General features: G+C 40.0%; 1 protein-coding gene across 5 annotated transcripts in view; it reads left to right on the forward strand.

Moving 5' to 3' along the window:
• Positions 1-12764, forward strand: part of baiap2a (BAR/IMD domain containing adaptor protein 2a) — a 51799-nt gene that overhangs the window by 25279 nt on the left and 13756 nt on the right. For all 5 annotated transcript variants that reach the window (XM_067571464.1, XM_067571461.1, XM_067571462.1 and 2 more), the window contains exons 4-6: positions 4397-4458; positions 5989-6060; positions 8736-8873. In XM_067571464.1, the coding sequence (XP_067427565.1) occupies positions 4397-4458; positions 5989-6060; positions 8736-8873 (272 nt within the window). The remainder of the gene's footprint in view (positions 1-4396; positions 4459-5988; positions 6061-8735; positions 8874-12764) is intronic.

The following is a 12764-nucleotide window of genomic DNA, read 5'->3' on the forward strand; positions in this document are numbered from 1 at the left end:
CCCTCAAATTTCAGATTAACTGTGTTTAAATGTTGTGTTTTTTTCACTGAGAATTATACTTGCACATGTGTACACAAACGCATCCACCTACACACTCACGCGGCCACCCAGACTCTCAGCTATTATCTATGTCTCGCACATTATCCCGCTGCCCCATTATTCTTGCCCACTTGTTTGTCTCCCTTGTGACTTAGCATGCCAGGTAGGCAGGCTTTAACATCACTTTTAGTCACACACACACACACACACACACACACACTCATTGTACACAGATTACCGAGATGGGACTCACTCTGCTTTCCTCCCTAGGGAAGTGTAGAGGCTGATGTAATGATAGCTGATAGTAAGGGTGGAGATCTTTTGAGCAGCATTTTTTAACACAACACTTCTCAGCCGCTGCCCCTCATCTTGCAACTTCTCCCATAGCAACGACCCTAGCATTATCCTGCTTCCATGACAACCTGTAGTGAATCCGGCTTGACCTTCACCAGTGATTCAGTGTCTCTCCATCCACCTCCATTCTCTTCCTCCCTCCATCTCTGTCTCTCTTGTTCTCTCTGTTCAACATAGCAAACTTCCACTTTTTTTAATTTTTTTTTTTTTTTTGCTGCTCCATAGCCCACATTCTCTTATTCTCTCTTTTTGTCTCTCTTTCTCTACCTGTGTGGGTGTACCAATCTCTGCTGTTACACAAGCAGTCGATACAACTACACAGGCTGATGTCATATTTCAGGGGACAGTCTGTTCATATGCACCTAAGTCCTGCGTCCGTGCTTCCTTTTCTGACTCAGTAAGCTTGCAGGCGTGTGGCTGCTTGTTGCTGAGCTGCAGGTGCAGATCAACCTGAGCTCACCTCCCCACAAAGGAACTATTGTTTTCTCTCAGCCAGGAACACAGGCGCGGTTGAAGCGAGCTGGGAAATATTGATACAATAATGACAAGCCTTTGGGGGTTTATTTACTGGTGTGTACTTATGTGTATCTGTGTGTGTAAGAGAGTGCGTGTTTCTGCTCTTGTTCATAAGCTTGTCACCGTGACTATAGACCTGTCTGTCACGTCGCTTTTAGCTGGTATGCGGATATCCTCGTCAGGCTGGAAGCTCTTACGCTAAGTCTCACAGGTTGTGTCATGCCTGGCAGATATTTCCTTTATGAAACAATAATGTTGCAAAACACATTTAAATTTTCCTCATTATGCCTTTTTATTGATTCTTGATTGAATTCTCTGCTGTTAAATGCCCCTGAAGGTTTCAGTCCAATTTTCCGTTACTGTTGTTGTGCGATATGGTATCGAAGTTGCCATGGTAACTATTTGCATTGCCAAAGTGTGATTTTTTTTTTTTTTTTTTTTTCCCTCCCTGTGCTTTGGCATCGTACATTCTGCAGTAATGAAACTGCAGATGACAAGATGAGATCTCTCACAGATTGATTCATTCTTTACCTTTCTGGCTACTTGCAAACACTCTGTCCTACTGCCAGTTCACTTCACATGTGTGTGTGTGTGTGTGTGTGTATGTGCGTGTGTGCGATATAGTGATGGCTGCTCATTTGTTAATTGATCCAGCTAGTTAAGGCCGCCAACAGAATGCCGGGGTTCTCTGAGCCTGAAGGGCTGTGATCAGGGATGAGTATCTGTAAGCTGCTTAGCAGGCCTGCTGGGAACTGACAGGATGCTTTGGCCTGCTTCTCTGCTCCTGTGAGACACAAGATCAGCAGACAGGTTGCACATGGGCAAAAGGCCTGGTTGTCATTGGCATACAGGGATGAGCTTATCAGGTTGTAAGGGCAGGGAGTGCACTGAATGTAGCTTGTGATTAAAAATAAAAAAGAAACACTATTTTGGATGTAGCCCTACACACCATGAACACGTCAACAAGATGGTTAAAATAGATTTTCACAAAGTAGTAAAAGTCATTATTTATATTAGTCTTAATAGTTAAATCACTGCTTTATAATGTCCATGATTGTCCAAAGTTTTTGATATCATTGGCTCTTTACAATAAAAAAATAATAATAATTATATTATTATTTATAATTTACTGTTTGACTTCAATACAAAAATGTCAAAGTACTCCATTGTTTAAATTACATATTGCTTTTCCCTCTTCCATACTCTCTAAAGCACCAACCAGCTTCACTGCTTTTATGTCCCTTTTTTTTTTTTTTTTTAACTTTTGAGAAGTTAAAGTCAACTCCATCACAGTCACTTCAGTGTTGTCTGTCTGTCAGCAATTTACATCATACGTGCTGTCTGTTGAGACAAGAAACCACTCCAACGCTCTTTAGTGAAGACTAAAAGTTTGGAACTGAAAACACTTCAACAGTTAGTTCTGGTTTCACTCATGAAGTATTTGGAGATAGGTTGAGATGTTCTCTCTTACATTCCAGCTTTCAAAGGACGACACAGCAGGGGAGTGTGAAACGAGAAGAAACAAATATTAGTTAACCTGTATTGCCCCTTGGGGGAAATTCCTCTTTATAGCACCGTACATCACAGGGAAAATCAGCATCACACTTTCCACACATCATCACACAACAATGACAGACGGAAATACATGAAATACAACACAACAGCAACAAGCAAAACAACATGAAAACAAAACTGGTAGTTCCCTCAGTGAGTCACACTGTTTAGGGCTGCTAAGGCTGCAGGTACCTGGCTTTTGCCAAATCCCTTGTGCACCTCAGGGACCTGTACCTGTGCCCAGAGGGCAGTATAGTGAATTGAGTATGTGTGTAATGTCCTGTGCTGTTGTATCTGCAATGCTGGTGATGGCCTTACAATTGAGCTCTGAGAGGTTGGGTGTGGGGAGACCTATTATTTTGGCAGCAGTGTTGGTAATACGTGTGAGTTTGACCTGGTTTGTGACAGAAACCATTTTGGAGAAACTGGTGGAGCAGTAGAGCAGAATGGGTCGAACAATACTTTGGTACAACAGTAGACATCGTGTCCTTCAGGTTTATGGATGGCTGATAGTCCTTTGTATGCTGGTCGAAATTGAGTTCATTGTCCAGTGTGAGTCCGAGACATTTGAAGCTATCAATCATTTCAACTGTTTCGTTATTGATGAGGATGGGGAGCTGAATTGACAGGGTACCTATTACTATTTCTTTTTGTTTTCCTGACATTTAGATGAAGGTTGTTATGCTCACACCACTAGGTGAAGTGAAGTGCAACAGTATGATGTGCTACACCTCAGTATGTAGCTCCTGCTCAGCCACAAATGCTTGTTTTTCAAAAGGTCTGTAGTGAAACTGTAATAGATTATATTTGGTCCACTTCTTCTAATTCATTCAGTTCTTCATTTACTAAAATGTAATAAACCTAATAATTAATGACACCAAAATATAACCTGTCACAATTCTGTTTAGCTTCGTATCAGTGGTCACTTACTGAACTTCTCTTCCTTACTTACTGAAGTTTTTGATGTTTGTTTTACACACCAGAGGTGACATACCCTGTATCAAAATTGCTTCCAGAGGGCACAAATTGACAGGGGTGCCAAAAAAAAAACATCAATACATAGTAATTCATATTTAATGGAAATGTGAATAATTGAATGTAATCAATAGCAATCATCTCATATGTTTTATACGGCTAAGACTAAAGGGCTTTGGACCTTTTGGTCTGGGAAATCTGTGTGTGTCTCATTTTTCTGTAGGTGTCACACTGTCTTTCCACCAGGTCTCGATGTATATGTGTCCTTCGCTCAATGTAGCTCTTTGTGTTCCTTTTCTTGACAATGCACTGCACATTCAGAAGAGGCAGCCTGTAGGTATATGAAAATAAAAAACTCTCACTACGGTAGCTGCATGACCTTCTTTATACCCTCCCTTTTGGTTATTTTTTTCTTTTTCTACTCCTTTTTTTGTGTGGAGACTTTAACCTTTCTTTGAGGTGTTTTTTTTTTTCTTTTTTTTTCTTAGAAATCTCATTGCCTGACGTTTAGATTAATCAAAGAAAGAAAGGCAATATGTTTGATCTCCACGAGACATCAGTACTTACACGCTTGAAGAACCAGAATTTGATTTTAAGCATTTTGCCTCCTTCAGCTTGTTTTTTGTTTTTCACTTCATTTCATTTTTCCTACTTACCATTTACTTGTTATTGTTTCATTTTCTCTGTGTTCTGTTATCTTGTACCAAAAACCAACTTCCATCATGTTCTTCACTGTCCTAGTTACAAGTCACTTGTCCTGTATGTTTGTGTGTCTTGTATTTCTGCATGAGCTCTGCACGCTGGGACTCTCTCTTTCTCTTTTATGCTTTCCGTGTTTCTTCTTTTCCTCTTCTAGTTTCCTACCTTTCTCCTCTCTTTTTCTCTGCTCTAGAGATGCCTGTGCCGCTGAGTGTTGTTCATGTGTTTTCTCCTCGTCTCCCTCTTTCTCTCTGTGCAGGGGATGTGCTGTTCCAGATGGCTGAGGTCCACAGACAGATTCAAGTGCAGCTAGAGGAGATGGTTGGTATTCTGAGCTCAAAGGGTTTTTAGCTCTGTTATTTGACACTACAGCACTCCCCATAAAACTCAGGCTATGTAAAAGGTCTGTATAAATGTAACGTTGAAAAAGCTTATTGTTGAGGTAAGCTATTTTAACAGTGTTACATTTAAGTTTGGCGATATGGCTGTGCTTCCATAATGCTCCTGAACAGTTGTAACACAGTTTTGTAGAGCTGCAACTATTAGTCGATCAACAGAAAATTAAACCCCAACTATTCTGACAGTCCATTAATACAAAAATGTTCTTATTCCAGCTTCTTAAATATGAATATTTTCTGGTTTCTTTAGTCCTCTATGATAGTAAACTGAATATCTTTGGGTTGTGGACTGTTGATTAAGATAAACCAAGACAACTGAGGTTGCATCTTGGGCATTTATCACCATTTTCTTGCTTTTTATAGACCAAACAACTAATTGATTAATCTACAAAATAATCTACAGATCAATCAATAATGAAAATAATTGTTAGCTGCAGTCCCACAGTTTTGTCTCTGAGCTCTGGAAGCCCTGTGGGCAATGCAATGGATACACGGCAATTAAATGAACATGAACTCATATTGAATGAACAGACATGCTGAGTTCGTATAAACCCTTATGCCTAACACAGATGGTGGCTGGGGATGAAAGTGAGTTAATTGAAGAGTGGGGCATCCTGGGAAATATGCTTGTTTGCTGCGTTATCCACAGTTGGCATCAAGTTCATTATTGTGTGTTCCCCCTTCATTTAAGCAGCCTCTAAAGGATATGTTCATTGTTTTTTTTCAAGTCTTTCTTAATTTTACTTCCATCTTATACTCACTGCCCCTATGTACATAATCATCCCTGTTCTCCACACTGGCACTACCAGAGTTATCTCATCCAGCACGTGTCAAATTCAGATTCATAGTTCTCACTCTGCACAATGTGATGCCTCATCAGTCTGAGTTAGCCAATTCAAGATTGAAGATTAATGTAATAAATGTAGACACATATATTGTTGTTACACATCAAGACCACTTAACTTAAATTTAGATTTTCCATTCAGTTCATTTGGAAAAAAAAATCTATGCATTAAGAACATTTTCTGACCAAAGGGAAATAAAACAAAACCAACAGAGGAAGGATCATGGTAAACTGTTGTTGCATAATTGATGTTATAGCTAACAATACATTTATAGAAGTTAAAGTTACCAGATATTTAAAATATCTTGCTGGCTCTCCAGGCAGGTCAGTTTACAATCTAGTGACTAAATATTGTGTCAGATAGCACTGAATCAGTAACAGTGACTCTGATTTGCAAACTGAGAGAGGCTTCACAGGCCAGGACTTTGTCGGTAAACATTTATTCAGTAACTGATTCAATGAGGATAGCATATGTAATTTAATTGCTTATTGGTCTATTGTACACAAGTTAATGTGGAACCCTCTGTATCTACGTGCAGCATGTATGATTTTGTCATTGACATATCTTTCATTACTGTTATTTAACTGTTTTTGTGCTTTTCTCCCTAGTTGAAATCCTTCCACAATGAGCTTCTCTCTGAGCTGGAGAAGAAGGTGGACCTGGATGCTCGTTATCTGACTGTGAGTATCTGATTGGCTCGCTCTCCCAAAGCCAGCCGCGATCCAATAAGTGCGCTCCATATTTTAGTACTTTATGTTATGTTACGTCAGATCTATTACGGCTTAATTTGACTGAAGTGATAACAGAGATGGAGGTGAAGCTGTGTTTTAACATCTCGATCAGAGTCTGTCTCTAAGACAATTAGAGAGGATGCGTCTGTGAAAAGAGATGCTTTGAAATAACATTTCATGTCTACTCACCCGTCAAGGGTAGACTGATTATAATAAACCCCTCCTGGTGTGTGTGTAAGCACTATGGAGCTGGTCTACATGTGATATCTTTAGAATGAGTGGGTTGCAGCCTCAGTGTAGAACGGCACTGCTGCAGCACAGCTACTCACACACACACACGTGATACAATATTGGTTTTAATATTAAATGGACAGAAGGTTGTTTATGAGTCACTTATGCGTGTTAAGTTAACAGAGGGACTTATCACTAATATCCGATCCTGTGTCAGGTTTAGTTCAAATGAAAGTCGTGAGTGTTTCTCTCTACTTGATCTCCAAGTAATCTTTTGACTCTACACATCTGCCAAATTTGTGTTTGCTGTCTAAATTGAAGTGGAAAATGTATGGAAATGTTTCACGCAAGAATATTCTCCAAGCCTCAACAAGCCTCCTACATTAGTTCTGATGCATCAACCATTTCAGACATTTTTATCTCAGCATATCCCTGAGGTTTTAACATCCATTACTTATAATGAATTTCCTACAGATCTGCCGCAGTGATAATAGCAATCATTTTGCTTCAGACTTTGTGAATTAATCATCTGAAATTTTGACTCTGTTCAAAGCTTTCTGTTTTCCAAGACTGAAGTGTGTGTGTGTGTGTGTGTGTTCCTCTATTCCCAGCAGTGCATCTCTCTCTGTTCTCCCTCTGTCTCTTATCTCTCTTCTTTTGTCTCACATAATGGCTTACCCGGGGTTTTACAACACTCATCAGTCATTCACTGAGGCCAGAATTTAGGCATAAACCTAAATTACAAAAACAGCACATAGATTAGCAACGAAGAGAAGGATTTCTGGCAGATCGGCCTTTACAGATAAGGGTCAGATTCTCCAAGTGTACCAAAGTTCATCCACTGTCCACTCTGTTTCTAATCAGATTGAATCAAGCTGTTATCTGTCTGCAGTAGCAGCCAGTGATTGAGAGTTGTGGATACGGGCACTGGCAACAAAAGTCAACAGGCTTTTGCTCTGTTAATTAGAAGCAGCATTCCAGCTCAGTGAGGCAGATACTTGGGATATTATCTTGTTTACCTAATATGACCCCGCAAACTAGAGGCAAACTTTTCACAGTAGCCAATATTGTCTTCTCTTAGCCATTATTGTGATATGCTGCTGATTTTCAACTGGGGAAACTCCATTTCTGGGAATTAAATTGTAGATATGAATAGCAGAGAAAGCCATATTGGTTGTGCTGCTTTACCTCGAAGACTATGAGAGGATTCATTGTTATTGTTGAGTCATTGTTATATGGTTACAAAGACGACACCTGTGTAAAGGAATGTTTTGTCGATTTTGTGTTGAAATGTATTGAACAAATCAAAGTTTCTGACTTGGAAAATTGATTAACAGTAGATAAAATTTAAATTAAGAAAAAACCTTGGCTGCACTCAGTGATTGAGAAAGCTAAACACAGTTAATCCTTGGAAAACTCTGTGAGGTAGCTAGAAGAGGTTTCCAGTGTAGCTCAGGCCTACAGAGCTTATACAACCCTCCTCTGTTATGAAATCCACACAGTATGTCATACTGTTAGTCTTCCAGTGAAGTTCAGTCTGGTCAGTGTCAGTCTTCCGGCTTCTTTTCTGCTCCTTTTTCAGCCAAACAATACCTAGAGGGATACCTTCATCCTAAATGTCTTACAGTATGCAAATGTGGGTGTTGAACCCTCATGCATGAGCTCTCCTCCGCCAATTTCGCCTCATACTGAAACCACATGAGCTTTGTCACACCAGACACAGTTACTATAGCAACAGAGCTAGTACAGCACGGAAACAAAGCTGTTTTTCTCAATAAATAAATAATTAAATAAGCAAATTAAATGAATTAAATTAATTTTGGATGTAAAAAGGACAAGGCCGGTCGTTTTGCTCGTCCTACAAAAACACATTTGTTTTAACTTTCCAGGCTGCCACTGATTTCTGTTTATTTCACCGAAATCTACTTGAAACCTGCTTGAAATTAGTTATCAGTTACGGTGGATGTTTTAAGAGGCACAATCATGAGATGTGTTGCTGCATAATCAAACCTAGAAGAGAAATAATAAGCAAACATTACGCCTGTAAAGGATCATCTGAATCTGCTTGTTCCTTTCATTAAAAAGACTGCTCTCGGATGTCATAGCGCTCCACAAGGAGTTCAAAACAATCCCTGCTCGCATCTGAAGTACCACACAACAGTAATGAAGGTAAAATCCTAGATAGCAAGCAAGGTTCAACACTCTGCAAGGTAATTTCCATAGTACAGTGAAGATAATTGAATCAAGTGAATGTTTGTAAGCTTGGAAATTAGTTTAAAAAGTTTTTGAAAAAGTACTGGCAACGCTGTTATGTATTCACCCTGGCTTTTTTAATTTGTGGTCCCACAAGAGGTCTAATTTTGTTCTTGTGCACTGCCTGTTGCCCCATGTAGGCTGCCCTGAAGAAATACCAGATGGAACACAAAAGCAAAGGGGAGAGTCTGGAGAAGTGCCAGGCTGAACTGAAGAAACTGCGCAGGAAGAGCCAGGGCAGCAAGAACCCCTCCAAGTACGGAGAGAAGGAGATGCAGGTGAGCCTCTTGCTGGGGTTTTGCACGGAGCCTATTATAACTTTAGGACTCAGAATTAATGCATCGATTAGAAGGAAGATGCCTCAGATGACCATCAGTTTGGAAAAATTGACCTTTTTCGCAGCAGATATTTTGACGCATCATAGCAGGAAAATCATTAACGGTGGCTTAGTTCCATTTAGGTGTCCAATGAGGCCTTACTGGTGAACCATCATGCATCATCATCAATACAAGGGTCATGAATTTAGAAAAAAAGCGAAATGGGATCCAGCCATCATTAACGTCATTAATCATACTTGTGCTTTTCCTGCTTTCATGTCAAAATGTCTGCTGTGAAAAAGGTCCAAAATCATAGGACACAAAACTGAGAAAATATAAGACTCAAGTTTTGTAGCAATGCTGCACTTAATTTTAGTTTGAGTTTGTATGCATGTGGGTGACTGTTGGATTCATGAGTCTTGCAAAATAATGACTTTATTCTTCATAAAGTAAAGTAAAATGCACAAAACAGCGAGGATGGGGGTGGAGGCAGTGGCGACGAAATGCCCTGAGTGGGAGGGCAAATAGTGGAGGTTTGATTATGAATCGTGTGCCCCGGCTGATCTTTAGTGCATCTACACACATGCGGCAAGCACACAGACACACACGAGGAAAATATAAGGGTTTTAAAAGGGTTTTAATAGAATGAGTAAAAATATACACCACAAAATAGCTGACTCAATTATCTAAAGAGGAGTGGATTAGATGGCCAACTTCTAAAGATATTATGACAGTTCAAAATAAAACCTCACTGCAGAATGCTGTTATTTGCAACTGTTTTAATATCAGAGAGTTTGGTTACATAAATAGAAGAGTAATTATTGTTTTGTCAGTATTTAAGTGTTATATTAAGTCTTCTTAACTAACTTTACTCGCAGTTGTTTATTATAGGATTCTGCTGTAAGTGTTAATATTGACATTTTTGTGATGCTAAGGCTTGAAGGAGAGCTTTGTATGAACATGTCATGTGTGCAATTGAGCAAACCCAATTCAAGTGCATGCTTGTGTAACTACTGTAACGTGTGGATGAAATGTTTGATGACTTTTTTTTTTTTTTTTTTTAAATCGAGAACAAGGTTTTTTTGCCACACTCTTCCGTTTCCAGGAATCTAGACAGCCAACATTTCAAACCTGTCAAAAAGGTTATGTGTCAAACCGAAAACAGTCACCTGACCGACTGGGGGATCAAAGCAGTGTTTGCTTTTGGAGTCATCATTTATGGGATTATTTCCATAGCAAAGCAACCTCTGACAGAGCAGCTTAAGTGTAATGAATTTTGATGAGTTGAAATTAGTTTAATGCACGCATCAGCCCTTCAGCGTTAGACATAACATAATTACTTATCTTTCACATTTAGTTTTCCATCACTTCAGTGCCTACTTGCCAGGGGAAGTAGCCACAGTGTACTCTGTCTACATAGACACACACACACGTGGGTCTGCAAATACACCATCTGTGTTAACCCCCCCTATTGTAGGCCTTCACTGTGGTGTTGTGTCTTTGTTTAGTTCTGTAGCCAGCGTTACTGTCAAACTGTGAAAAATGACACAGCAGAAAATGGCATCAGTGTGACTGCTGCTCCTTCACATGGGTTTCACTGGAAACTGGAAGTCTGACTGCCTGGAGGGATGGAGGAAAAAATCTCAAACAGGTCAAGGCTTGCAGGGTAATTACTGAGCTGCTCTTGGTGTGGCTGTGAAGTTGGGCAATGACAGAATCAGATCGATAGCTGCACCAGAAACATGTGTCTATCAACACTTACTGCTGAATATTTTGTAGAGTTCATTAGGTACAAAAACTTCGCTCCTTACACACCTCCTCTTTCCAGAGTTAACATACAATCACAAACACACATGCGTGCATTTTGTGCTGGGATGGTTATGGCAGTGCTGGATTGATCTGACTGCGGTGTCATATTGAGTTTGTTCCACCGTGTCAGGGGTGCCATGTGGAGATAAAGTGTCATCTGAAGGCATCAAAGTCTGCAGTGTGTGTGTGCAGTGGCCTAGTTTTGCATGGAATTGTTTGGAAGGGGTGTTTGAATGCACTAAACCAGAAAAATCTCAGTCAAGAATGGAAAGTTGTTACACATACTGTACCTGTCTGTCTAATCATGCCTCATGTTTTGGATAATTAGACCTCTCTTTGTTTTGTAGTATCACATTAAGCACGATTTGAACAGAAACAGGAATGCAGGCATCATATTTTGAAAACTAGTAGGACATAAACAGGAATATTTTAAATAACTCAACTTACAAGTCTAAAGCCTGATTAGGGCCCCTAGAGGTGGTAATGTTCATTATACCACAAAAGAGCCTTATGAGTAGTGGGACTAATTTGAAGATTGGGGATATGAAAAACAATGAAAGGCCTTGTTTGCAATATTTAAATTTTTGTCCTAATGGTGCAAGAGGAAAGCTCATACAGTGTCCACAAAGGAAAGATTCATATTCTTGGCATTTCTTGATAATCTTGGCATTTTTATATTTCATATGTTAAAATTTATGATTTGGCCTATGAGGGTGACATGAAAGGTCAGAGAGTTACTAAAATCGCCAGCATTCATCCTCTGGGAACCATTAATGTTAACAGAAGATTTCATAGAATAACCTTAGACATATATCCTTATGACTGCTGTCATAAGGTTTCAAGACACAGTGGCATGACTGAAGTGCTGAGATATTATTAACTGATGGTAGCACCAGACAGAAGTCAAAGGTTCACCAAAAGCTTTAGGCTTTAACTTCTGGGGACTAGGATACCACACTATTAGTTGATATAATACAATGTCTTGCTGCGGACAAGAGTAGATGGAGGGATCGACATCACCATTCTTAGGCCCAACCAATAGCATGACAAAAAACCCAACATTTTTAAATTGGTGCATATTGGACATCCAGAGTAGTAGAATTACTTCACACGTTTGCAGCGTCTGTATGACTCATCAATTGAGCCCATCTGTGCAGAGGAACAAGCTCATCAGGCTCTGGACTCATAACGTACAGTCAGTTAGCAGGGAAAAGAAAAATTAATCTCCCTTTCTCATTTTTTCTGCCTGCTCACTTTCACTGATCATATCATAGCTGTGGGCGTGTGGGAGAAAAGTCAACCCGTTTGTGCTGGATTCCCCCCCCGGGGGAAGACGAAACGCAGAGAGGGAGAGACCTCTGCACTCTCACAAGACCTGCGCTCCACAATGATGCTCGTCCACCTAGAAATGCTTAGATAGTGACTGATTACAAATATCTAGCCTAAAAGTGTTAAGTTTAATTTATGCGGACCAGAATGGGTGCTAGGAGGCAAGTAAAAGTTGCTCAAGATTTCATCCTCTCCCACCACATCTGTGTTATTTTAGCAGATGAGAAGCACTAAGTTTTTTTTTTTTAATCTTCTCTCTTTTCATTAAAAAGTAAAGGATGTCTGAACGCAGTCTGGCAGCAGACACAGATGGCGACCGCATCTCATTGAGAGCCTCATCGCTCTCTCCCTCCTTCTCTCTCTCTCTCTCTCTCTCTCTCTCTCTCTCCCTCTCCCTCCCTCCCTCTCTCTCTCACTTTTTGCTGTTGTCTCTCCCACTTCTCTGTCTGTCTCTTTGCCTATCTGTCCTCCCCCTCCCTATTCTCTCTTGTCTTCAGACACTTTCACTGTGCCATCTCATCAATGGGCAAAGCCCCTGCCAAAATGCTAATCAGCTCATTATGTAGTTCAGTGGAGTGGACCAAGGTACCGTAGAAAGAGTTTTCATCTAGACAGACTCCTTTACACTGCATAGGCTGTTAATAAGAGTCCAGACAGAGAGAAAGAGATGGAGTTCAGGATTCTGTATTAATGTCACAAGCTGTCTGATAAGTT

This window comes from Thunnus thynnus, chromosome 17, assembly GCF_963924715.1.
Source record: "Thunnus thynnus chromosome 17, fThuThy2.1, whole genome shotgun sequence".
NCBI lineage: Eukaryota > Metazoa > Chordata > Actinopteri > Scombriformes > Scombridae > Thunnus > Thunnus thynnus.